The following is a 27,995-nucleotide window of genomic DNA, read 5'->3' on the forward strand; positions in this document are numbered from 1 at the left end:
AGACTATGAATTTACTTTCAAATGGGCTGAACCTTTCTTGTTTTCTTTATATCTCAGACATGCAATTAGCTCCTTGCAAATTTGTACATTCCAATAAATTCAGACTTTCTTACTACAGCAGACAGTTCTATTTTTTTAAGATTTATTTTATTTATTTGAAAGAGAGAGAGAGGTCTTCCATTCGCTGGTTCATTCCCCAAATGGCTGCAATGGCTGGAGCTGAGCCAATCTGAAGCCAGGAGCTTCTTCTGGGTCTAACACATGGGTGCAGGGGCCCAAGCACTTGTGCCATCCTCTGCTGCTTTTCCAGCCATATTAGCAGGGAGCTGGATTGGAAGTGGAGCAACTGGGACTCAAACCTGCACCCATATAAGATGCTGGCACTGTAGGCTGGAGCTTTAACCCGCTGCCACAGTGCCTGCCCCAGCAGACACATCTTGATATGCAGTGAAACAGAGAGCACTGTTGGTTATGGTCAGATGTGTGTGGGTGACCAGGAGGAATGCACAGTAGCCCTCCCACTCCTCCCACAGTAATTCATTTCTGAAGGAAACCTTCCTTCATGACAGTCACTCCACAAGTGTAGGCCAGGCATTTGCTCAAGAACTTGCTGAAAGTAAAGTCTAGGCCTTGTTCACTGATCCTGTATCTCTTCTTTTCCAGAAATCTCCTCTATGTCTACCCCCAGAGACTGAACTTCGCTAACAAACTGGCGTCTGCCCGCAACATTACGATAAAGATCCAGTTCATGTGTGGAGAAGATGCCAGCAGCGCTATGCCGGTAGGCTGGAAGTGAACAGTTACCTCAAGTGGGATGGGCTGTGCTTGCCTTGTCAGCACACAAGGGCACACTCCAAGGCTCACCCTAGTGCAGAGTATGCCTGTTCCAGGCCCACACTGTTCCCCATGGGCAAGGCCTGTGTTCCCAGGATCCTGAACTGAAAGTCGCTTAGCTAATCTATTCTCTAGTGAGCTGCAAAAAGTTGGAAATGCAGATCACTTTAGAGGTCTGAAAGATGAAGTTTCTCTATGCTACTCATAGGACCCCACAGTTTTGATCATCTACAGAGTCAACAGATGGGCTCAACCTGTCCAGTGTGTTTGCTGAGCTTCTCCCATGTATGCACGGCATTGCACCCTTACCCAGGCCTCATACCACACCTACTAACAAATGGGAAGTCATGCCTGGTAACGCTAAACACACACTGCCTCAACACCTATTAGGACCAGATCTTTGTCCTGAGACAAAACATCAATCAGATTATATGTATAATACAGTGTTCTCTAAGGAAGCCAAAATGCTGGGATTTGTATTTTCACACCACCTGCTGCTAAGTGGGATGGGCAGTTAGCTTTTACTATTTTCTTTAAGTCATGTAATTCAGTTAATATATCTTTCTACTGAAGTCATTTTTTCCCAGTGCTTCGTAATTCCCTCTTAATATCCTAGCTGTCTGGCAGTAGGTGTCCTTTTAAAACAATGGTGGTGGCTTGTGAACAAACAGTACAGCTGTGGGCAGGCTACCAGGTATTTTTGTGCAGGTCCCATGTACATCTAAGGAACTCAGCCAAGTGGCAAGGGGAGGCCAAATTCCAGCCAGTGTTGTCCTTGCTGAGTCCTGAGACCTGGCACAGGTATTACTGCATCTGGAGGAGAGGGTTTTTTGTTCTTTGCCCCAGTCATCCACTTTAGGGCTGCAGCAGACCTAAGGAAGTGTCTCTTTCTAAATAGCACACATATGTGGGCAACAGGGAAGGTCTGAATCACTCAAGCCTCTATGGAGGGGAAAGAGCCTGGACCAGGCATGCGGGCAAAATTATGTGACTTTGCCCCATCGTGTAGACCTCTCATGAGTGAGGCGGAGTGGAAAGAGCGCTGGCGTTCCGATCTGACACACCTGCAGCCCTTGCTCCCTAGTGTAGCTCTGTGGAATGCCAGTTGACTTTCACAGCCAGTTCCTCTGCATAGGTGTGGTTGGGCCAGTTGTAAAATCTGGAACTCTTAATTTATCAAATGCACCCCTGTAAGACCAGAGCATCCCATTGGCCTGATAATAGGCAATACACCCAAAAGTCACTGCTCATCTGGTCCTTTCTGTGTTGTCAACAGGTCATCTTTGGAAAATCCACTGGGCCAGAATTTCTGCAGGAAGTGTACACAGCCATCACATACCACAATAAGTGAGTATATTTCAGAGTTCTAAGCGCGTGCCAGGATTGTTCTATCTGCTCCTGGCTTTTCTGAATCCCCGAGTGACTCCTCCCAACAGTTTGTCATTCAGGAATCAAGGGTGAGAGGAAATTCATGTCAGTTCCGTGATTCCGTACTGCAAACAGTTTTCTTGTCATTAGCTAAGATTGGGAGAGGAATCTAACATGGATTTGACTTTTTTGGGTCCTGCTGCTCTCAGGACATTATAGAGTGTTGAAGACCGAAATAAATTTTCTAACTTGCTTTGAGACACCAGGAGGAGCCAGAAGCAAAAGCCAGTTTTGCTCTGTCTACACCAGTCTACACCTGCTCCACTACCTACTTAAGCTGACCCAAGGAAAAACGGAACACTCACTACCGTGTCAGCAAATTGAGTCAAGAATAATGTCTAGGCCGGCGCCCCCGCTCAATAGGCTAATCCTCCGCCTTGCGGCGCTGGCACACCGGGTTCTAGTCCCAGTCGGGGCGCCGGATTCTGTCCCGGTTGCCCCTCTTCCAGGCCAGCCCTCTGCTATGGCCCGAAAGTTCAGTGGAGGATGGCCCAAGTGCTTGGGCCCTACACCCACATAGGAGACCAGGAGAAGCACCTGGCTCCTGGCTTTGGATCAGCGTGAAGTGCCGGGCACAGCACGCCAGGCACAGCGGCCATTGGAGGGTGAACCAACAGCAAAAAGGAAGACCTTTCTCTCTGTCTCTCTCTCTCACTATCCACTCTGCCTGTCAAAAAAAAAAAAAAAAAAAAAAAAAAAGAAGAAGAAGAAGAATGTCTAAGCTGTTAACTCAATTCCACAGGTAGCACAGGGACAGTTGTACAATGTCAGACAGAATTGGGCTTGATCCTGGCTTGATAAATGAGGTCCATTTAAGTACTTCATTTAATCACTTTCCAGATTACAGTTGAGGAATAAATGAGGTAATGTGCACGAAGCCTTAGCAGAGTGTCCGGGACTTTGTAATTCAATAGAACCAGGCTCCTTTTCCTTCTTGCTTCACTCATGTGTTTCTCCAGTCATGTGCCAGGCCCTGTCACTGGGAGCAGACATGGAAAAGGAGGTCATTGCAAGACTCCAAATCCAATCCCCTTTTCAAATTAGGCTGTTGGGTTTTTCCATTGTGTATGCAGATTTTTTTTCCTGACAAAGCCTTTAGCTTGTGAGCAGCTTTCTATAAGTGAAGTGCATCCAATAACATAAGCTTAGTCTCAAGGACTTCCAGCTTTGGAGCAGAATAATGTAAAATGAAAAGTCTAAGGAGCAAAGGGTCTGTGGCATTATAGTTGATCATCAGAGAAGTCAATCTTGCTAAAAGTTATCTGTGTCTAATGTGCTTTGGAAACAGGTCCCCTGACTTTTATGAAGAAGTGAAAATTAAGCTTCCAGCTAAGCTGACAATACATCATCACCTCCTGTTCACCTTCTATCATATCAGCTGTCAGCAGAAGCAAGGAGCCGCAGTGGAAAGTCTCCTGGGATACTCTGTGAGTCGTTTTCCACTTGCCTGTTCACCCTGTGATTGTTGGTGCAGCCAAGGTTCCTGCAGAGATAAACAACCAAATGCTATTCAGTGGCCTTTTTCCTGTCAAAAGTAGCAAAATATGCTAAACCAGATTATACCAAAGAGCAGAAATGACTTAGCAAATGATGAATTTCAGGAATGTAAAGTAAGTGGGTAATTCAGACTAAAAAGAATATTCATTTTTTGGCCAGCGCCACGGCTCACTAGGCCAATCCTCCGCCTTGCGGCGCCAGCACACCAGGTTCTAGTCCCGGTCGGGGTGCCAGATTCTGTCCCGGTTGCCCCTCTTCCAGGCCAGCTCTCTGCTGTGGCCAGGGAGTGCAGTGGAGGATGGCCCAAGTGCTTGGGCCCTGCACCCCATGGGAGACCAGGAGAAGCAGCTGGCTCCTGCCATTGGATCAGCGCGGTGCGCCGGCCGCAGCGCGCCAGCTGCGGCAGCCATTGGAGGGTGAACCAATGGCAAAGGAAGACTTTTCTCTCTGTCTCTCTCTCTCACTGTCCACTCTGCCTGTCAAAAAAAAAAAAAAAAAAAGAATATTCATTTTTTATAAAAGCAAAACCTGCAATGCCCATTATTTCCAAATTTAGTATGTGTTTTACGTGTAGAACTAGGTCTTTCTTCCTTAAAGGAGAACAATAATTTCTTTCAAAAATATAAAGGAGTGGGAATTTGGTGCAGCAGTTGCATATCACAACTTGAGACACCCATGTTCTCTCTTAGTGTGTCTGGTTCAAGTCCTGGCTTCTGCACTACCAAGCCAGCTTCCTTCTCATGTGGGTCCCTGCCACACACATGGGAGACCCATATTGAAATCTAGGCTCTGCCTTCAGCCTAGCCCAACCCTGGCTGTCACAGGCATTTGGGGAGTGTGGACCAGCAGATAGAAGACTTTTCTGTCTCTCTGTTTTTCAAATAAAAATGATACATGAATAAAAAAAAATATAAGTAGTGAAGTTAACACTGAGGTTGCTCTGGGAAGACACACACAAACATGGGCTCTAAAGAGAAATGCAACCACTATCGTTCTAAAATCAGTAAATCATTGATATTACCTTCTCAGGAGCTTTCAAGACATTTAAAATGTGAAAGTCTGGACAGAGATTACTGCCAAAAAGGGCTCTGGTCAATATCTAATCATTGTTTAGTTGCATTTGATTGTTGTGAGCTGGATAAATTTTCAGAATGATATGCTAGGAGGGGATTAAGGTGGCAGAGTAGGGAGGGAGCTTACTGCTCCAGTCTAGGAGAAAGTAGTTTTCAAAAGTGGAGAGAGGATAGTCTCCAAGAAGAGTTGGGGAGAAAATGGCAGAGGAAACTATGCAAATTATAGGGATACAGTGGACCTATGTGGAGGGCGTGGATGCCACAACTCAGGACCCCAGCAGCTGAGAGCCTCTACACCAGCTTTGGAGAGTGAGGTAAGACCAGACTGTCGCAGCCCAAGCCACTGGTGATAGAGCTGCTGGAAGACCCTAGAGGGAATCTGGCTTGGAGCCCTGTGGGGGGTAGTGTACTTGCCAAACTAGAGGAGAAAAAAAAAAAGGAGTAGGGACACGTTTCTCTCTCCCTGATCACCCTGCAACAGCATCCTTGTGTGCCAGGACTGTGAAAAAACTGAGGCTGTGTGGGAGGGCTCCAAGGTGTGGCTGGAACTTTGGGCAGTCACTGTGAGAGGCTCCACATGCACAAGGCTCCCTGATTACCTGGTGTGGGACATTGCTGGGAAATTTGAGCTTACACTGAGGACTGCACAGATCCTTTGTGTAGTCCTTGGGGAAGAGCAAACAAATATTATACCCACTGAGGCTAGCGCACAGGCACTGGTCTCCTTTGAAGAGAGAAGTTCAGCTGAGCATAGTAAACCTCCCTCAAAAAAAAAAAATAAATAAAAAAGAGAAGATTTATAGCGCCAAACATGGGTGTGTCACCTTAGACACACCCTTCACCCTGGAGAACTGAACAGAGCTCCCTGGCTACATCCACCACACTGCTCTAGGTATTCCCTGAAAGCAGACACTCAACTGATCTACAGAGGCATAGTACAAAGATAAAAGCCACCACAGCAAACAAAGAAGAAACCAATGAGTTTCTCCACAGATGCTGAGTAAAAAATGCACCAATTCAAGAAACAAGAATAAGGAAGACAACATGACACCGCAAAAGAACACAACTCTTCAATACTAGATTGTGAAGAAGATGAAATTGAAGAAATGCCAGAAATGGAATTCAAAAAATTGATCATAAAATTAAACAGAAGTAATCAGAAGAAAATGCACAAACTAATGAAATCTGTACATGACATGAAAGAAAACTTCTCCCACGAAATTGAGATCTTAAAGGGAAATGAAAATGGGCTGGCGCCGTGGCTCAACAGGCTAATCCTCTGCCTGCGGCGCTGGCATACTGGGTTCTAGTCCTGGTCGGGGCGCCAGATTCTGTCCCAGTTGCCCCTCTTACAAGCCAGCTCTCTGCCATGGCCCAGGAGTGCAGTGGAGGATGGCCCAAGTGTTTGGGCCCTGCACCCGATGGGAGACCAGGAGAAGCATTTGGCTCCTGACTTCAGATCAGCACGATGCGCCGGCCGCAGTGTGCAAGCTGCGGCGGCCATTGGAGGGTGAACCAACGGCAAAGGAAGACCTTTCTCTCTGTCTCTCTCTCACTATCCACTCTGCCTGTCAAAAAATAAATAAATAAATAAATAAATAGAAATGAAAATGAAATCTTGGAAATGAAGAATTCAATAGAACAAATAAAAAATGCGGTGGAAAGCCTTAACAACAGAATCAGTGAAGCAGAAGAAAGAATATCCGACTTGACAAAGCACAGTCAAACCAAACACAAGAAGAAATCAGAAAATTGAAAAACACTGTTGGTAATCAACAGGATACCATCAAACGACCCAAAATATGGGTTCTAGGAGTTCCTGAAGGTGTGAAAAGAGATAAAAGATTAGAAGGCCTTTTTAATGAAATAATACTGAAAACTTCCCAGGTTTGGAGAAATACAGGGACATCTAAGTACAGGAAGCACACAAAACTCCAAATAGACATGACCAGAAAAGATCTTCACCAAGACACATTATAATCAAACTCACCACAGTAAAGCATAAAGAAAAGATGATCTCCAATTAGACACAGCAGACTTCTCATCAGAAGCCCTACAGGCTAGGAGAGAATGGCAAGATATACTCAAAGTCTTGAGAGAAAAAAAACCATCAACCCAGAATACTATACCCTGCAAAAGTCTCATTTATAAATGAAGGTGAGATAAAAACTCTCCATAACAAGCAGAAATTGAAAGAATTTGTTACCACCTATCTAGCTGTGCATAAGGATGTGCTGCACACAGAAACACAGAAACATGATCATCACTATGAAACAATGTGAAGGCAGAAAACCTCCCAGTAAAAGTACAAAGGAAATTCAAAATAAAAATAGAAATATTTTTGGAAAAATGGCAGGGCGAAGTCGTTAGTTGTCAATAGTCACCTAAATGTAAATGGCTTCAACTTTCCAGTTAAAAGACACACCCTGGCTGAATGGGTTAAAAATGGATTAAAAAGCAAAACCAATCTATTTGCTGCCTACAAGAAACACATCTCGCCAACCAAGATGCATGAAGACTGAAAGTGAAGGATGGAAAAAGATATTCCATACCAGCAGAAACCAAAAAGGAGCTGGTGTAACTATAATATTAGACAAATAATATCAGAAAATAATATCAACATTGCCCTAATATCAGACAAAATAGACTTTAACACAAAAACTGTTAAAAGAGACAAAGAAGGGCACTATGTACTGATTGAGGGATCAATTCAATAGGAAGATATAACTATTATAAACACCTAATATATGCACCTAATTACAGGGCACCTGGCTATTTAAAAGAAATGTTAAGGGATCTAAAGGGCAACATAGACTCCAATTCAATAGTAATGGGGGACTTCAGTAGCCTACTTTCAGCAATGGACAGATCAACCAGACAGAAAATTAGCAAGGAAACAGCAGAGTTAATTGACACTATAGACCAAATGGACCTAACAGATATCTACAGAACTTTCCATCCTACAGTTGCAGAACATACATTCTTCTCAGCAGTGTATGGAACCTTCTCTAGGATTGACCACATACGAGGCCATAAAGCAAGTCTCAGCAAATTCAAAAAAATTGAACTGATACCCATGTTTATTGCAGCTCAGTTCACAATAGCTAAGACATGGAATCAACCTAAATGCCCATCAACTGAAGATTGGATAAAGAAATTATGGGATATGTATACTGTGTCTACTATGGAATACTACACAACTACACATTTGTTTTTAAAAAATGAAATATGGTCATTTGCAACAAAATGGGTGAATCTGGAAAACGTCATTCTTAGTGAAATAAGCCAGTCCTAAAGGGACAAATACCATATGTTCTCCCTGATCTATGAGAACTAATAGAGGAAATCTGTGAAAGTGAAATTGACACTTCAAGAAGCAACGACTTGAACAGCCCTTGTCTTGACTGTCGAGGACCAGGTTTTTGTTTTTTTTTTTTTTCCTTCATACTATTTATTGAACTCTTTACTTAACATAGAGTTAATCATATGTGTATATAGTCAATTGAAAATAGAGCTCAGTAAAAAATAATAGTGGGAATAAGAGAGGGAGGAAGAAGTTTATAACTGTTAAACTGTATAGTTCTGCATACAGTACTATGGACTTACTTCTAAGGGTACAGTTTAAAAACTTGCCATGGGACCCCAAAATGAATTAGGCTGGGTGGTAAAAATGCCATCTTAAGTGTTAAAGTAATTATATTAAGTGCTAAAGTGAACATATAGATAGGATTAAGTGTTAAAGTGATCATATAAATCGGATCAAGTGTCTGGTAATAATAATAGAATTAAAAAGGAAAGAATGTTCCAATATGGAAAGCAGGCCACACAGCAGACTCATAGAATGACAATTATTTTAAGTAGTACTCTAACCTCAGAAGCAGCCAGCCCTTAAGGCATCCTGGTCTGGCTGAAAAGCCCATGAGAGCATTTCAGGCATGGAAAGCCAAGACATTGTGGCAAAAAAATGTTCTACGTGAAGGATCTCTTAAGAGTGAGACCCCAGTCGAAAGAAGTGGCCATTAAAGAATGATGTACTTTTTTCTGAAGGGAGGAGAGAACTTCCACCTTGCTTATGACCTTGTCTAAATATAGATGGAGTTTGTGGATTCAAAAGGCTTCCATAGGGGCCAGCGCCATGGCTCCCTTGGTTAATCCTCTGCCTGTGGTGCTGGCATCCCATATGGGCACCAGTTCTAGTCCTGGTTGCTCCTCATCCAGGCCAGCTCTCTGCTGTGGCCTGGGAGGGCAGTGGAGGATGGCCCAGGTGCTTGGGCCCCTTCACCTGCATGGGAAACCAGGAAGAGGCACCTGGCTCTTGGCTTCGGATCAGCACAGCGCCAGCCATAGTGGCCATTTGGGGAGTGAACCAACAGAAGGAAGACCTTTCTCTCTGTCTCTCTCTCTCTCTCACTATCTATAATTCTACATATCAAATAAAAAAAAGGCTTCCATAACCTAGGCAGCTCATGTCAAGAACCTGAGGTGATCATTGACATCATACATAAGAGTGTTAATTGTTAAATTAACAACAGAAGTCATTGTGCACTAACTTCCCATGCAGGACCTCTGTTCTCAATGTGTTGTATTATGAGAGTTAAGTATAAAACTTGTTCTCAAACAAGTTTATGTGTGTGTGAGCAAATTGTTGACATCTTTACATAGTACAGAGTCAGTCTTCTGTGTATAAAGTTAATTGAAAATGAATCTTAAGGGAGAATGGGACTGGAAATGAGAGAGTGAGAAGGAGAAGGGGTAGGAGTGTGGGTGGGAGGGCGGGTATAGTAGGAATAATCACTATTTTTTTTGCTTGCGAAATTTGTATTTTTTTCAGGTTTTTTTGGGGGAAAAAGAATGATATGCTATAATAAATCCCACTTTATGCTTGACACCATCTGTTTTCAGTGGCTGCCAATTCTCTTAAATGAGCGTCTTCAAACTGGATCCTACTGTCTCCCAGTTGCCTTGGAAAAGCTGCCACCCAACTACTCCATGCATTCTGCTGAGGTAACCACAGCCTACCCCTCAGCTGCTTCCTGTACAGCCATGGTCATGGACCACCTTCCCAAACCCACTCCCATCCCTTATGTGCACGGGAGATGTTCATGTTGGCTGCTTAGGCATCTGTCAGCGCACTCTGACACACATCTTCTGAGACCATGAGAGAAATATATAACCGTGAGACCTTGTTCATTTAGATGGAACCAAATCAGAATGCTAAGTAGCTGTAAGCTAGAGGGGCCAGCACTGTGGCACAGCGTGTTAAACCACCGTCTACAACACCAGCATCCCATATGGGAACTGCTGTGAGTCCCTGCTGCTCCACTTCCCATCCAGCTCTGTGCTGGTGCATCAGGGAAAGCCACAGAGGAAGGCTTTGACCTGACCCAGCCCTGGTAGTTGCAGTCAACCAGCAGATGGAAGATCTCTGTCTGCCAAATAAATTGAAAATAAATGCAAATGTTCAAAGAGAGTAGAGATTTATTTTTAAAAATATGACTCTTCATTAAACAACCACAGTACTATTGTCACACCTTAAAAATTGATTGTAGTTCCTAAGGATCCAGTCAGTGATCAAATTTCCTATTAAGATCTTTTTTTTAAAAAAAAATTTGTTTGTTGGAATCAGGATCCAGATGAGACGCACAGTTTGCTGTTGGTTGATCCATACTGTGAGACTCTTTTAATCCATAGGTTCTGCTTCCTCTCTTTTACTTTTCTGTTCTCCTCAGAGCCATCCAAGGGTCAACTTGAGTGGGTTGACCAGTAGCCCCCTTGCTTCCTGTGATCTGAGCTCACAAGCGCTCAAAACCAGCTTTTTACATTCTAGTTTCCTAGAACTCCTAGATACCTTTAAGGTCACAGAACAAACCTGGGTTTGGGAGATAGAGGAGTCTGGATCCAGAAATGCAGATCCTGCCTCTCCGTAGCTGTGTGAACATGGCTGAGCTGCTCACCCTTTCTGAGTCTCCAAGATGAAACAGAGCCCACATCTGCCCAAAGGATTGCTGTGGACTGAATGAGATCACGTACATCAAGCACACACTCAATGCTTGTGTAACTGTTAGTTCCTTTTTCCTACACGCAGTAAGCTATCTTTATAGATCCACCCTTAGCCTCTCCCAGTATCCTTCACATTTGTACTGTCCAACACTTGCACAGTTGACCACTAGCCACATGTAGCTATTGAGAACCTGAAATGTGGCAAATCCAAATGGAGATGTGCTGTTAGCTATAAAATATGCATTGCATTCCCAAAACTGATTGCAAAAGCATGTACAATAACTTGGTATTGATTACATGTTGCAACAATAATCTTTAGACTATGTTAGGTTGAATGAAATATTTGGTTACAGTTACTTTTCTGTGTTCTATTTTCCCTTTTTCCATGAGGCTACTAGACATTTTTAAATGATAGATGCGGCTCACACTAGATTTGTCTTAGTGTAATTTGTTATCACTGAAGGACACTCCAGGTGGAATCTGTTCTCAGGATTGCACAGCTTGGCAGCTTTGGCGCCACGCTGGGATGTGAGGTGTACATTTTCATATCTTCTACTTCTTGAAAGAAAAGCAGGCTTTTGTGAGAAATTAGTTGTGTGGGACAACTGATATAAACAAGCGTCTAACATTCAGTAGGCCCAACAGAACTTGTGCATGGGCTGGAGCCCACCTTGGGACCCAGTCTGTGACTCTGCCCTAGGTAGCTCCAGAGATTGCTATCCCATGCACATGTGCCACCCATGCAAGTACCAGTGCTTCCTTCTGGTAAAAAGAAAGAGCCACAACAACCAGGCCACACCCGCCTTACTCAACCTTAAATGGGTCTCCAAAGGAATATAATTCCAGAAGGAATTTAAGACAAAAATTTGTCTCTAAGGCCCACAAAGGTATTGATATATAAGTGGTATAAGTGAGTCATAAGATATATAAATGGTATAAGTGGGAGTAATTAAATCAGGAGCCAAGCAACATTGTTACTGGGAAGCACTTTGTTAAAAGGGAAAGTAATTTTGGGCACTTGAATATACTTTCATGTCTCATAAAATATTCTACGCTTTCATCCTTACATTCTTAATTAATTAGAAAATGACTGGCCATTATTTTATTTCCTAGAGTCAAGAGTCATCAATGCTGGATGGGAGCTTAGAGATGCATCACTCAGTTCACCCCTGTCTTTGCAGCATGAGAAACCTAAGGCCTAGGGAGTTTAATAAAAATGATAAGCTGGTGCAGAACTGAACTTGAACCCAGGACTCCTGACTCCAAGGCTGAGAATTTTATGTTTTATAACCCTGACCTGTACAGTCAGGTTGCTTTGCATTGCTTGCTAGTAATCAGAAAAGGGAATTCGATTACTAATATTTTTTTTGTCTCTCTCTTTAACACAGAAAGTTCCTTTACAGAATCCTCCCATCAAGTGGGCTGAAGGACATAAGGGAGTGTTTAATATTGAAGTGCAAGCTGTTTCTTCCGTTCACACCCAGGTAAGGAGCGTCAAGGCCAACCTCAAATCAGACCCACAAGATTAGTAATGAAGATGGAAGTGCAGCAGAGAAACCTCTTAAGGACAGATCAATGAAAGTCTTTATCCACAGATAAATGAAAATTAACCTTTAATTCTTTGTGAAGACTTGCAAGCTTTTCGGGTTATGTCTTTAAATAGAAAGACCTTGTAAAAACATTGAGCACCTTAATAAAGGATTCCCGGCACCCGACTTTGGTTGGACACTTTGGGGGTGGACTTGATTGGAAGCACTCATCTGCTGTTACCTCATTTCCTCTGAGTCTGCCATTTGACCAGGATTTTATGAAAGAAATTCCATACTCTCCCATTTGCCTGCCTCTGTTTGCGTTAGGCACCTACCAAGACTACAGTGTGTTTAGCTAGTTTGCGGACCTCTGCTTGCCAGGTGTGTCAGAGCCTCGGTTTAGGTACTAATTATTGAGACGTCCTATTCTGTGCAGCACATTCTACAAACAAGTTCAGAACCTTGGTCTGAAGCACTAGTGTCTTAGACCTTCTGCTCTGAAATACTGGGTAAGAAGCTCCCCGCCCCCGAGAGCTGTTAGATTATGTGTGGGTCCAGAGGTGAACATCAGTGGGGTCAGAGCCCATGGCTCCCGCCTTCTCCCTTCCCAGGATAACCACCTGGAGAAGTTCTTCACCCTCTGCCACTCCCTGGAGAGCCAGGTGACCTTCCCCATCCGCGTGCTGGACCAGAAGATCAGCGAGACGGCGCTGGAGCACGAGCTGAAGCTCAGCATCATCTGCCTGAACTCCTCCCGCCTGGAGCCCCTCGTGCTCTTCCTGCACCTGGTGCTGGACAAGCTCTTCCAGCTGTCCGTGCAGCCCATGGTCATCGCGGGCCAGACAGGTAGGGGCCTGCGGAGCTGGGAGGAGGCACGGGCAGGGGCAGGCGGTGGAAGCAAACATGACTTTCTAGAAGTCCGAATGTGATCTTCCTTTTTTTGATGACATGAATTCAAGGGAGGCCTGGTTCAGTGCCACGTTTTTGAGCCACTCCATGTGCTTAAAAAAAACAAAAGCAAAAACAAAAACCAGGAAAACGAACTCCTCATAAGATTCTTAATATTACAGCTTTTTCCTGTAAGCTTTATTAAATGGTGACAAGCAGTCTTTCAAATCCCATTCCTGCTAATAGGTGGGTTTATTTTAACTCTTAGACATTTTTGCTTTCTTGTCCAACAAGGAAATGGAACAATTGAAAGCAATGAGACAATGCAGATGAATAAGTAGATTAGAACCAAACCGTGGAGGGCTTGGAGCAGCAGAACAGCAGCATAGATGCAGTGAATGGGTAGTTGGCCTGCGTCCACAGTGGCCACTGGTGTAACACACACGTTTTTAGGGGAGTCTGTATGAGAATCTGTGCTCTGTAACCATGGCTTTCAAAGCACAGCGTGTGCTCCGATCCCCTGGGCATCTTGTTCCAATGCAGATTCTGACTCACCATGTCTGCTCTGGGGCCTGGGAGTCTGCATTTATGACGGGCTCCTGGATGAAACTAATAATGTCGGTGTGCAGACACCACTGTGCAGCCTGTTTCCCGCAGGGCTTGGTAAGGAAGCCGTCTGGACAGGCTCAGGTGTTTGTTGTGGGAAACAGTCACGGGCCAGGAGGAGGAGGCTGCACGGAGGGAGTGGGGAAGTCTCTGCAGCAGTGAGAGCCAGCAAGCTGGGATGACCGAAGCTCGCCCCGTCCCGGCCATCACCCTGACTTCCCTGGCTAAGCAGGTCAGGACCCATCGTCACTGTCCTGGAGAATGTTCCAGCTGACCTTCGTTTTTCTCCTGGTTCCTCAGCCAACTTCTCCCAGTTTGCCTTTGAGTCGGTGGTGGCCATCGCCAACAGCCTGCACAACAGCAAGGACCTCAGCAAGGACCAGCATGGGCGGAACTGCCTGCTGGCCTCCTACGTGCACTACGTCTTCCGCCTCCCAGAGCTGCCCAGGGACTTGCCCAGCACAGGTAGTGCAGCCCCGAGGGCAGGGCAGCCCTCCTCCACCCCACGGTAGGGTAATCCCAAGCAGAAGGTTCAGTTTCGTTTTTCAGAATAATATAAAACTTACATGAAGGCTGAAATTAAAAGGTTTTTTTCCCCTAGATTTTTCTTTCTTCCTCCTTCCCTCTTTCTAGGCTCTGAGCACCTTGTCCTCTTACTTTGCCGTTAGGTGATCCCTCACTGGCTAATGTATTATTCAGTTGAGGATCTGTTTTTTAAAAGATAAAGAAATGCCAGCTGATGCCTGAGATTCCAGGATAATAATGATAAAGAAAGTAATAGAGAGCCAATGGCAGTGGTAGTGGTGATCCTTAAACTTTTCCTTATGAGTAAAATTCCTTTGCTCTTTTCCCTCAAACTAAATTTGTGAGTAATAATAATCTGCACTCCCACTCATCTTGATCACATATATAATGGTAATATATATAAATATTAACATTTATAATATATATGCTATACATAATATCATGAATATTATAAATAATACAAATATTACCATTTATAAACAAGGTAATAACCAATATATATATATATATATTTTTTTTTTTGACAGGCAGTGTGGACAGTGAGAGAGAGAGACAGAGAAAGGTCTTCCTTTTTGCCGTTGGTTCACCCTCCAATGGCCGCCGCGGCTGGTGCGCGGCGGCTAGTGCACCGCGCTGATCCAAAGCCAGAAGCCAGGTGCTTCTCCTGGTCTCCCATGGGGTGCAAGGCCCAAGTACTTGGGCCATCCTCCACTGCACTCCCGGGCCACAGCAGAGAGCTGGCCTGGAAGAGGGGCAAATGAGACAGAATCCGGCGCCCTGAATGGGACTAGAACCCAGGGTGCCGGTGCTGCAGGTGGAGGATTAGCCTATTGAGCCATGGCGCCGGCCCCAATATATATTATATGTAGTATTATATTTATTATATATTATATATTGCCTATGTAATATATATTTATATATTATCATTTATATATAAGGCAATAACCAACCCTAAAATCTGGTCTGCATGATTTAACAGATAGCATCAGCGAATTCACAAAATTCCTTATCCAAATATACGTGGCACTTGGTTACATCTGTGAAGCCTCACTTCAAGTGAATCTGCCATCTCTAGTTGAGTCTTAAAAATGCTTGGTATCTCATGGACACACAGTCACCTTGGAGAGCTGTCCATACTTGAAAAGTGAAAGGCAGCCCTCTGAGTACACAGTGTATGCTTGTCCTCCTGAGGTTCACAGACTGTCAGACGATGAATGTTTAAATCTCAGAAGACCTCCCTGTGTGAATTGCAAAGTCACCATCATGGAAATACTGATAAATTTTTAAAATCTACCTTTCCAGCTTCGCATAAGGATCAGAAGCTCTGACAACCCTGGGGTCTGTTTCTCCCTCACAGTGCTCGGCTAGAGCCAAGTAGTAGCCCTTGCCTGGGCTGTGTCTGTAATTCACCTCAGTCCTCACCACTCCCTACTGCCTATGTATCCCCTGTAGCATTGCATCCCTGCTCCACCCAAGCTTTTGATAATGAAGCACTGATTTACAGTCCTCCTCTGGCAGAATTCCTCCCACCCCCACCCCCACCACCTGCCCTTTCTCTCTTCAGTTCCTTAAACTCAGTGAGTGACTCTGGTCCCCTGTCTGTTGACATGCCTCTGCCTCGTGGGGTGCAGGCGGAACCCCTGCCCTGCCCGACCCTCGCTACCACACGTATGGGCGCACGTCTGCTGCTGCCGTGAGCTCAAAGCTGCTTCAGGCCCGGGTGATGAGCAGCAGCAACCCAGACCTGGCCGGGACACACTCCGCGGCGGACGAGGAAGTTAAGAACATCATGTCTTCAAAGGTAGGGAGGCCGTCAGACCCTGCAGGTGACCAGGGCTTTTGTTGTGTTTTGTTTCTAGTTGACACACGATAATTGTACACAGTTACGGAGTACAGGGTGACGTTTCAGTCGTCTTATGTATCTTGGGGCATCAAAGGAGAGAGTGAGCGTATCTGTCACCTCATACATCTGTCATCTCTTAGTAGTGAGAATACTGAGTCCTCTCTTCCCCCTATTTGGAAATTCTCAGTAAAACATTGTTAACTATAGTCAACCTGTACAAGAGAACAGCAGCTCATTCCTCTACCTGTCATTTTGTAAAGGCTGTTTAACTAAAACTGAATTCGTATTTTGTAGAGTGTCTTTCACTTGAAATTTTAGTTATGATAAAATTACCCATTTTAAAGCATATGATCAGTATTTTTTAGAATATTCACAAAGCTACCATGAATTCTTAATCCGAATTTTGCCCCTGTTATCGATGGCCCAGGGTGGCTAAGCTAGTAGAGTAATATCATTTGTGCTTATTCTGATAAATCAAAATCTCCAGGCCTAGTGCATTTTTCCTTTCGCATTCCACCCACATGAGACAGTGTCGTGTGAGCAAGGGATTCTAGAGAGCAGGGTTAGGTTTGGGCTTGGTGCTGATGGAGCCGCCAGCCACGTGGGCACCGGCAAGTCATTTACCTGCCCTCGGCCTCACGTCTTCATTTCCTCAGAGCTTCTGGCCTCTGGCTAAACATAAGAACCACCTATGGGTTTTTAAATTTATTTCTTTATTTTATTTAAAAGGCAGAGAGACAGAGACAGATTGACGTGAAGGTTTCCCATACACGAATTCAGTCCCCAGATGCCTGCAACACACAGGGCTGGGCCAAGTAAAAGCAGGAGCCTAGAACTCTATGTGGGTCTCCCATATGGGTGGCAGGGACCCAAGTTCCAAAGCCATCATCTGCTAACACCCAGGGCATGCACGGGCAGGACGCTGGAACTGGGGACAGAGCTGGGGCTCAACCCCAGGCACTCTGAAACGGGATGCAGTCATCAGTGGCATCCTCATAATACACCAATGCCCACCGCACATGGATCTTTGGCAAGCATTGGGTCTGCCTCCAGAGATTCTGCGGTCTGTCTGCAGGCTGAACCGTGTGAAACTCTAGGCGTTCTACCCTTCTTGACCTACAAATGTCAACCCAATGACAGGCTGAAGCTGGTCCTGAAAACTGACTGCTCAGTTTGAAGGAATTGCCTGAGTTAGTTGTGAAATAGATGCTACTAAAAAGTAAATTATATAAACTCACAGTTAAATAAGTGATATTAAAAAGTAAATAAAATCTAAATGTAATGTGGTAGCCTGGGCTGTATCCTGCAACAGAAGTAGGATGTTAGTGGTAAAAACAGTAAGGGGGCTGGTACTGTGGCACAGCAGGTTAAAGCCACTGCCTGCAGTGCCGGCATCCCATATGGGTGCTGGTTTGAGTCCTGGCTGCTCCACTTCCGTTCCAGCTCTCTGATATGGCCTGGGAAAGCAGTATAAGATGGCCCAACTTTTTGTGCCCCTGTACCCATGTGGGAGACCCGGAAGAAACTCTTGGCTCCTGGCTCCTGGCTTCGGATCAGCTCAGCTCTGGTCATTGAGGTCATTTGGAGACTGAACCAGTGGAATGGAAGATCTCTCTCTCTCTCTCTCTCTCTCTCTCTCTCTCTCTCTGCCTCTCTCTGTAACTCTGTCTTTCAAATAAATAAAATAATTCTTAAAAAAAAAAGTGATAACCAAAGAGCCTCTGATTTAGTTACAGAATGTACAGATGTGAATATCTTAGTTTTATGTACCATACTCTGTGAGATATGAAAATTAATGGAGATGGGGTAAAGAGTACACAGAACACTCTGTACTACTCTTGCAATTTGTAACCTTCCTTGTTATTTTATGACTTTTTGCTATCAGCCATATCCTTGAGTTCTTTATGTTTATTGTGTCTGCACAATGCTGTGTATCAGCTTTCATGTTTCTTCCAAACTGTGTACATCCATGACATCATGTGTGTAAATACAAATCACCCGTCATGGAAATATGAACAACACAAAAATTGGTAGCTGCCACAGATTGTCCCCTCCCTGGAGAGCTGGCTTGCTAGCACGTTGTGGTATCATGTGCTGATTGCCCAGGGGAGAAGTGACCCGCAGAGACTGCTGACAGTCTGCGTCTTGATGATTTCATTTGAGTGCAGTGAAAGTATTTCTGTGTAGACTTGGTTAGCAACTTCCTAATTAGTCTACAGCAAGGGGAGAAAATGTTGCCCAATCAAAAGAATGAAGTTTAGCCTTTCCTTTCAAAAATGGTTTCTGACACTGTATGAGTGTTGGGGAGATTGAGTACTTTCCACACTGAACCACAGAGAGGCACTGTTCCCACACCGTTTTTATGTTCTCCCACTAAAGCCAGAGACTAGAAAATTGAAAGAACTTCAGCACTGCCTGATTCTTGGGAGCCTTGGAATTGGGCATAACTTTACCTTGCTTTGCTTTGTACAGGGTACTTTTAAATGTTTGTGGGAAAATGGAATGAATGCAAAGACAATGAATATTTTACATTAATTTTTTGAAGCTCCTTGTATTTTGATGACAAAAATTTTGAAATTCATGCAGTTTTGCATAAATTTTTTTGAAGACCCTACTATTTATGTATAGCAACTATTTTACCTTTGTTACTAGAGGGGGTGGGAAACAATAGACTAAACATGAATTCCGAGGTTACATTTCAGGGCAATTGGTTCATCCTACTGGGGTACCACTGTCGGCTGACTGCTGAGTCATGGTCTGTGTTTCAGATTGGTGACCGCAACTGCAACCGGATGTCGTACTATTGCTCTGGCAATAATGATGTTCCAAGTTCTCCTGCAGCCCCAAGACCTGCCAGCAAAAAGGTACCACGGAGGGCAGGGTAAAGATGACCACAGAATAGAAAAGGATCCACTTGTGCCCTAGTGCTCTGACTGAAAGTAGACACCATCAAAGTGTTCTCAGGCCCTGCCAGCACACACACACACACACACACACAGACACATACACACATCACACAAACACATACATCACACACATACCACATCATACACCACACACACATCACACACTACACATGCATCATACACATCACACATGACACACACCACACATGACACATATGCACATCACATTTCACACAAACACATATCACATAATACACATCACACACTACACAGACATCACACACACACACACACACACACACATCACAGTTTCATGGCCCTGTCCTTCACCCATTTTTTTGGATCACCTAACTGCCTAACTCGATGATTCTCCAACTTTTCCATGCATGGGAATTAGCCAGAAAGCTTGTGAAACCTTATTGCTGGATCCTACCTCTAGATTTCTGTTCAATATAAGGGTCTTAAAATTCATGGAGAATGAAATTAAAAAATAAGTTCGTTTTGGTGTATGAAAGCTTTGAAATCCATGCATACGTGAAGTCTTCAAAAAATTCATGAAAAATGTGTTTCATGAAAAAAATAGGAATGGATTTCAAAAATTTTTTCACCAAAATAAACTTTTAATTCCACTTTTCCATGAACTTCTGAAGTACCTTTGTAGATCTGAACTGGAGCCCAAGAAGTACAAATTGCATATCTGACAAGTTCCCAACTGACGCTGGCCCAGGGCCCACACTTTGGAAGCTACTGTATAAACCTAATTTTTAGTGGAAGGTGAATGTAGACAATGCCTTTGACAAAAGTGAAAGGCCAATAATGAGTCATCATTTATTTCAGTACTATATAATTTAGTATAAAATGCTTTCTGCATTCTCCATAATCTGTATCCCCGTGAGTTTGGAAACTCACTTAAGCTGTAGAAATCCTTAACAACAAAATTCTCCAATCAGAGTGACAGCTGGTGTAATCTAAGGAATGGGGGGAAAAAGCTGTCCGTCCCAAGTTTTCTCCTCTGTTAGGCACCAAGATTCTCTCCTTTATAGTAGTCTTGAGACCCTGATTAGAATGTTAATTGCAAAGATTCCCACAGGAAGCAGCAGCTAACCCTGCAGGGAGATGTTTATGAAGCAGGCAAGGAGGGAATGAGCTTTCTGCCGTCAGCCTCTGGACTGGAGGGAAAGATCCCACCTGGGATGCCATGCCAGGGCCTGGCTCTGTAGACTTTGCTGTAATCCGGGCACCATATGTTGGGAGAGGGAACAGGGGTAATGAATAAAAGGAAAAGTGGAACAAGACCTGGTTAGGCTTAAAGTTGTCACTTACTCTGAAGTTTTACACTGGGCTGTCACAGCCCCTTTGCAGTGACTGGTTACAAGGACCATTCTCCTGCTTAAAATGAGTATTTGCCTGCAGCCTCACTTTCTTATGCCATGTCCTGTTTGATTTTGCAATTACCTTGTTTTGACCTGAAATGACCAGAAGAGAATTGCTTCTTTTCACAGCGAAGTTGAGCCTGTAGGTTTCCATAATAGCTCAGCAAACACAGTTTGCTGCTTGGCTATTTCATATAACCCTCAGAGCAAGGTGTTCTCGTAACAGTGCTGCCCAGTAAGCGGCATAAATTACTTTAAGAAGCAGCTTATCCTGGTCTAATCTCCTCTTGCCAGAAGAGCCTGGCAGTCGGACTGACCTATTTCCAGAGGCTCCCTTGGAAGCTGGTGGAGTGCGTCTCTCGTACCATGGATAACTTGGCGATGCAGCCGAGTTACATCATGTGCACGGACAGACCACCATGCTCACGCCTCCCCCTGATGGCAGAGCGTCAGCCAAGGCCCTCAACAGCAAACCAGCATGCTGATTTCAGTGTGGCTACCCTGACGGAAGGAAATCAATCGACTGTTAGACTGCGGCGCCTACGCCTTCTCCCTTTGTCCCCATGAACCGACCGGCGCTGCACTTAGAACACAGACATCTGCACAGAGTATCCGTCTGTCTCCTTTTAGTTTGGCTAAAATTTGCACATGGGTCAGACGGAGTAAATGGAGCTGCTTGTGTGCATTTTTCTGTGGGTGACAGAAAGGGCTGTGGGGAGCAATCCTTGTCATAATCAATTTTTATGTTAGAGATTGACTTTAAGACCTAACTCCCTCATAAGGATAGGATATTAGTGTGTTCAAATAGTTGTAGCTTTCTTAACCACTGAATACTAAAAATGAGTTCATCTGCATTTATTCTAGGTTTTGGGGGCATAAGATGAATCAAAGCTATGGGACATTCCTGGACATCACTGTTGCCTTCGGTTAAGCAGCCCACAAGTTTGTCCAGGGCTGAGAGGGTCCCCAGGATGCAGGGCTTTGCATTTTAAGACCAGGACAGTGTTGGGCAAATGGAGATGAGTTGGTCCCCCTACCTTTATCTTGAGCTTCCTTCTCATCAGAACTGTTGTGAAGAATGTTCTGAAGTAGCTGAGTAATTCGGAGAATGGCAGAGGTGAGAAAGGTACCATCTGCTGTGTTTGCTGTTAAGCAAACTCGAAGGAAAGTGAATAGAGAGAGCCAGATGCCTTTCAGACATCTGTCCTTGGGACACAGATGTTGGAGTTCAGGCTTCTGTCACTATGCCTAAACTGAACCAGTTAGAGTTCCCAGAAAGCCATAGTGAGATTTCAGGAATGGTTGTCCATTCTGGAAGGAATTTAGATCCCTTGTAGGCAGCAGTCCTCAAAGAGGGACCCTGGACCAGCAGCGGCAGCATCCCTTGGGAACTTGTTAGAAACGCACACTCTCAGGCCCGATGCAGAAGCCCTGGGTGTGAGGACCAGCAATTGGTGTTTCATGAAGCCCTCTAGAAGCTTCTGATACATTCAAGTTTGAGAACCACTGCTACCAAACGCATGATTTTATGGACCAGAACAACGAGGGCCTGGGGAGGAGTGGCTTGCCTGTGGTCACACAGAGAGTTTGCAGGAGAATCCGAGAGGAAAGGAAGCTACACCTTCCACCCTGGACTGCCCTCCCACCATGGAAGGTGGTCTCCCAGGCTGACTCCTACGCAGCCTCACATCAGCCTTTCCTGGCACCCTAAGCATCCTGCAGTCTCGGGCTCTATCAGCATTGACTTTGCGTTTACCATGCATGGCCTCTGCCGTATCTGACTCACGCCCCAGAACTAGCAGTTCCATAAGGGGGAAGGCCCTGGTGGTGCGTAGTGGAGCTCATCCTCACAGCCTGGTTTTGTGGTTTTGCTCAGCATTTCCATGAGGAGCTTGCCCTGCAGATGGTGGTCAGCACTGGAATGGTGAGAGAGACCGTCTTCAAGTACGCCTGGTTCTTCTTTGAGCTTCTGGTGAGATTTTTATTTGCTTATGTCTGTGATCAATAGGCAAGAGAAGCACGTGAGGCCAAGGCAGTGATGTCTCTGCCATGAGGAGCTGACCTTTGCTTCCTTCATCAAGTTGCTCCTGCCGAAAATCTGGGGTTGCTCTTTGAAATCTAACTCTCGCTCACCCCTCCATCCATCCTCTACCAGTGAAAATTGATCCTACCTTGAAAATCTCTCTGCAGCCTATTGCTTCTCATCACGTTCACCTCTCCCCACCTGTGCAAGCCACCGTCCTCTCGCATGTGCCTTTGCAATAACGTCCTCTTTCTCCTGCCTGTGTCGCTTTTTGCTCATGGCCCACCCGTTACGTCCAAGGGTAGACTGAGGATGTCACTCCCCTTTTCGAAGTTCTTTCGTGATTTTCAGTGTCCTGAGAATAAAGCACAAATTTGTACCGTGACCTGAAGAGCCATTGTACGGTTGTATTGTTTTGCTTGGTCTCTGATCTCCTACCGTAGGTTATTTCCCCTCCCCTCATTCAGCCACATTGTTGCTTGTTTGGTTCTACAGCGAGGCCAGGGCCTTTCAGCTTCAACACTTCTCTCAGATTCTCTCCTTCCTCCCCTGCAGACATACACCTGTTCTCTTTAGGTTTCAGCCTAAATGTCCCAACCTCCAAGAATCCTTCTCTGACCACCATGAGCTGCGTGTCTTCTGCCCTGATAGTACCCATTTGGATGCCCTTAGTTATTTCCTTCTGAGCACTTATCACAGTTCAGAGTTGTTTTACTCTCTCATCTGTTAGATTTTTAGGATTTGGGTCTGTCTGCTTCATTGTCCTGTCTCTACACCTAGCACACTGCTCTGCTTGGTGTCATGCAAGCACCAAATAATATTTGTTGAAAAAAACCTGAAACTTATGAATCTGTTTATCTTACAATTTCTATTACTTCTCCAGTAGAAAAGCCAAAGGTCTAGCTAAAATACCTTAATTTTAAAGTGAGAAGAAGAATAGCAATACTTACTTTTGTTTAATTATTAATAGAAGTGGAGAGATTTTTACCATCAAGCCAGTAAGAATCATTTTGTCAGTATTGATAAATGAGATGATGTTAAATAAGAAGGGTATAATGAGCTGGTGCCGTGGCTCACTAGGCTAATCCTCTGCCTTGCGGCGCTGGCACACCGGGTTCTAGTCCCGGTCGGGGCACCGGATTCTGTCCCAGTTGCCCCTCTTCCAGGCCAGCTCTCTGCTGTGGCCAGGGAATGCAGTGGAGGATGGCCCTAGTATATAAGGGTATAATGGCACAGACACCAGTTATATACGATTTTATAAAAGTAATTTGGAGGACTAGGGGTTGTCTGAGATTGAGTGATAGTGTTGGTTTTGTGTTCACTGGCTTCCTTCCCCTGTGTCATAAAGTAGATTATATTTTAAGAAAGAGAGGTAGGGTAGGGTTTCTACCTATGTGTTAATTGATCTATGTAAGCTGAAGCCTAGAAAAAAGGGAGCAGTGCTAAACAATAGGACATAGAGACCAAGAGGGTCAAAGGAAACAAAAATAAAACATACACTGGGAAGACCTAGGAAGTGCTGTGCAACTGACTTAAAACAAAGGTCATAATCCTTCTTTCTTTCTTTCTTTCTTTCTTTCTTTCTTTCTTTCTTTCTTTCTTTCTTTCCTTCTTTCCTTCTTTCTACAGGCAGAGTGGACAGTGAGAGAGACAGAGAGAAAGGTCTTCCCTTTGCCGTTGGTTCACCCTCCAATGGCCGCCGCGGCTGGCGTGCTGCAGCCGGTACACCGCGCTGATCCAAAGGCAGGAGCCAGGTGCTTCTCCTGGTCTCCCATGGGGTGGGGGCCCAAGGACTTGGGCCATCCTCCACTGCACTCTCGGGCCACAGCAGAGAGCTGGCCTGGAAGAGGGGTGACCGGGACTAGAACCAGGTGTGCCGGCGCCGCTAGGCGGAGGATTAGCCTATTGAGCCGCGGCACCGGCCCCATAATCCATCTTTCCATACTTCACCCAAGTAATCGTGAGTTCAGCTATCACAATTGCAGATTTTAAATGCCAGGGAACAAAAACTAAATTTGATACTGTAGAAACTCAGAGATTCAAATCCCAGAGGAAAGTTTTATCTCAGTTCAAAGCCGTTTTGCATTGTTTACTCATACACATGGACACCACCCCTGTTCTTTACTAGTGATTTGTTAATGTGCTGTTCTTAGACTGGGCAGTCAAGCCCCCAGAAGATGACACCCAGACTGTGGCATGTGCGGGTGCCAGGGCCTCTTTAATATGTCACTGAAACCTCACTGACACTCTGAGCAAGCAGGAGTTATCCTTATTGCACACTCCAGTGTCAAGTAGGCACTTGCCTGGACCTCACCCGGTGAGGGACAGAGTCTCAGTTCTCCAAGCTTCAAGCCTGAGTTGTTGTCTTCCACCATGCTGCTTCTTTGGGAAGCTCAAAGACACAAACCATTTTCTTAACATGTTGACAAATGCAAAATTTGTGTGTGTAGAAGTCTGCTTCAATGCAGTAGTACAATTATGCCTTTCCCATTCATGATGAACTCAGCATTGCTGAGCCAGTGGCTTCCTAGAAATCTCTCTTGAAGCAAACTTGCATTCTCTGCAGGTGTAGTGATGACTCTACCTTTTACATAATCCCAGTAACAGCTGGCATCCCCGAGAAGGGAAAAATAGTAACATCTAAAATGTATGGAGCATCTCACTGTATGTGCCAGGCACTGTTTCAAACATTTTTTTAGCATTATTTATTTAATCCTCATATAACCTTGAGGCAGATGTGTTGTTATTCTCAATTTACAGATGGAATGGGAAGAAGGGTGGTGGCCCTAAGGAGGGTCTCCAGGTCCCTGATGTTACTGTCCCTAACTGCAGGGAGCTAAGAACCACAATGAAGATGAACATTGCTTTGTATCTTGCATAATTTATTACTAGGGCTTGGTGGACCCAGGAGGAAAAGCAAAAGCTAAAGTGGGTAGCCCTGTACACCTCCAGGGGTTCAGTCCCTATGGTACACAGATAAGTTTGGAAAGAAAGTACCTGCTAATCTAAGCATTTTGAAGGGGTTGATCAACAGGCAGAACAAGCTAGACATAGTCTGTGAGGGACCTGGCAGGACACAGCAGGCATCACTCAAAGGGCTAATTGAAAAACGTTTCTAAAAAGGACCCTGCCTAGGGTGTGTGCAACATTAGAGTAGCAAATAAGGACCGGGGAGGCACCCTGGGTGCAGCAACTGCTCCAAGCCTTTGTCCTAGCTTCCAAGGATCAAAGGCAGGGAACAGTGCATTAGGAGGCTAGAGAGTGCTGGAGGCAGAGAGAAGGGAGGCCCCATATGATAGGAGCTGGAGCCCTAGGAAAACACTACTGCTGCCACTGTAGCAGGAGTGAGGGTAATGAGAGTGAATAATACTTGAACTTCTCTATTCTCCCACCCTCTGATCCCCTGCTGAGACATCCCATTGCCCAACTCCATCCAGAGGCCAAAGGGCAAGGCAAGGGGGCCTGAGTCATGCACCCCATAGAGGCTGCCTCTCCAGTGTTCAGAGACAGGAACTCCATCTAGAGAGAGGTAGGGAACATCCAGCCCATGGCCCGTATAAGGGCTGCAAAATCATTTGGTTTGGCCCTGCCACAGCAACCACAGGCAAGACTCAAAATTCAATAAATCTATGGCAGGCTAATTTTTAAGTTGATCATTTTGTATGACTCATGAATGGTATTTTATACACACACACACACACACACACACACACACACAAATGGCCCTTGTCAGAAAAAAAGGTTCCCCACCCCAGATAAAGGCTGGAGTTGATGCATATAGAAATTGTCATTCCCCAGCCAGAACATTGCAAGGAAATTGATCTCAGATTCATGTAATACGTCAGTGCTTCAAGCGTTGTTAATGTTTTCTTGACTGATACCTAGGAAGTCATTTTAAAAATAGGAAGTTTTCCCCACAAAAATAAGCTTTAAGAGACAGAAATCACAGCCTCATTGAGCTTAGCCAACAACCTGGGTGGTTTAACACCATCCACTTTTGTTCGTTGGCCTAGGAGCTAATGAACAATTACTCGGGCAGGAGAGCTGTTGAACACACTCCTATGGTGAATTTTACACTTGCTAATGAATAAATCTCTAAGTTTTTAGAGACTGCTAAACCAAAGCTGGGAGACCCAAAGGCAAATGGGTAAGACCAGATTTATTCACTCAGGACATGAAGTTCTACACTTAGGGGTTCTTTGGATAGGCCATGAATGCCAATACGGGAGAAATGGTTTTTCTGCCTCACCAGGCCCTAACACTACTGGACCAAGCATTTGTAAATCTCTCTACTGGGTGTTCTCTGGAAACCCAGGGGACACAGTAGCCGGCAAAGTGCTGATGGTTTGGAAGGGGGCCATTAGTTGGAATTGTGGTGTTGTGAGAATTATTTATTTGGTTGTAGGGTGGCCAAACTCAGCAGGCAGGAGCTGAATACAGCATCTTGCTCCTGGGATGGAACAGCCAGCAGAGAACCAGGATTGGGGTCACCCAAAACAAAAAGGCTTTGCTTTCCTAGGTCTTTGTTAAGGAACATGGTGAGAGAGACTTATCAGACAAAAATGGGATCTGGATCACGTCCTTCGTTCAGATCCTCCCGCCAGCTGTGTGCAGGTCTGTAGGAGATGGATGCACTCATGTTCCTGAACCAAACAAGATGAGCGGTGCGCAGCCTGGTTCTTACACAGGACTTCAGGTTTTATATTCCTAGGTCTTTACTGAGGCGGCCGTGGCATTGTCAGAAACCATGCAGCCTTGTCTCTCAATTCTTCTTTTCTTATTTTTGCCTTCTCTTTCCTTTTTCTTCCTCTTGGTTTCTGTGCTAACGAAAATTTCCAGTCCTGCACTGTTCAAAATAGAAATCTGCTGGTAGTGCATTAAAGTTCTCCCATAAGCTCCTGGGAATGGAAATCCATTTCCACACGACTGTCCAGCCCTAACCTAGGGGACAAACGTGGGTAGTTCAAATTCCAGCCCGTTCCTTTCTACAAACCCTCCCACTAGCCTGGACCTTCTCATGAATATGACATCAGAGGGTAGGTATCCAACTACAAGAAGTCCGTGACTTTCCCATCCAACTGTTCCTAATATTTCTAAGCAATTTCCACTGAGGACAAAACCTAATGTCAGCTGATATCAAAGGAGGTTGTATTGACTGGTGAAAGAAGTCCAAAAATAGGTACCACTTAAAATTGTGGGAGGTACTGAGCTAGTATTATACGAGTATAATACACATAGTCACCAGTGGATGGAGAGATACAGAGGTAACTACAAGTAAGGCTTCTAGAACTCAAAACATAATTTCCCTGGTGGCAGAGTTCTAAATAGTGTTTAAGTTCCCAGCTAGCAAACAAAATCCTGCTCAACCATAAGGCAACTAAAATGTATGGAAGCATAAAGTAATTCTGTTGGGAACTACAGAATCGTTTCTGGAACTCTGTGCTTCCTGTTTCGACTAGAATCCCACGAT

At 44.7% G+C, this 27,995-nt stretch overlaps 1 protein-coding gene across 4 annotated transcripts in view; it reads left to right on the forward strand.

Annotated features, from left to right (window-relative positions):
• The window catches only part of DOCK8 (dedicator of cytokinesis 8), a 253,132-nt gene that overhangs the window by 151,110 nt on the left and 74,027 nt on the right, over nt 1-27,995 (forward strand). For all 4 annotated transcript variants that reach the window (XM_008256091.5, XM_008256100.5, XM_089337104.1 and 1 more), the window contains 10 exons: nt 664-781; nt 2,111-2,181; nt 3,551-3,689; nt 9,735-9,836; nt 12,221-12,316; nt 12,973-13,207; nt 14,156-14,320; nt 16,012-16,181; nt 18,992-19,087; nt 22,379-22,474. In XM_008256091.5, the coding sequence (XP_008254313.4) occupies nt 664-781; nt 2,111-2,181; nt 3,551-3,689; nt 9,735-9,836; nt 12,221-12,316; nt 12,973-13,207; nt 14,156-14,320; nt 16,012-16,181; nt 18,992-19,087; nt 22,379-22,474 (1,288 nt within the window). The remainder of the gene's footprint in view (nt 1-663; nt 782-2,110; nt 2,182-3,550; nt 3,690-9,734; nt 9,837-12,220; nt 12,317-12,972; nt 13,208-14,155; nt 14,321-16,011; nt 16,182-18,991; nt 19,088-22,378; nt 22,475-27,995) is intronic.

Source organism: Oryctolagus cuniculus, chromosome 1 (genome assembly GCF_051225735.1).
Source record: "Oryctolagus cuniculus isolate XC-2025 breed Fujian yellow rabbit chromosome 1, ASM5122573v1, whole genome shotgun sequence".
NCBI lineage: Eukaryota > Metazoa > Chordata > Mammalia > Lagomorpha > Leporidae > Oryctolagus > Oryctolagus cuniculus.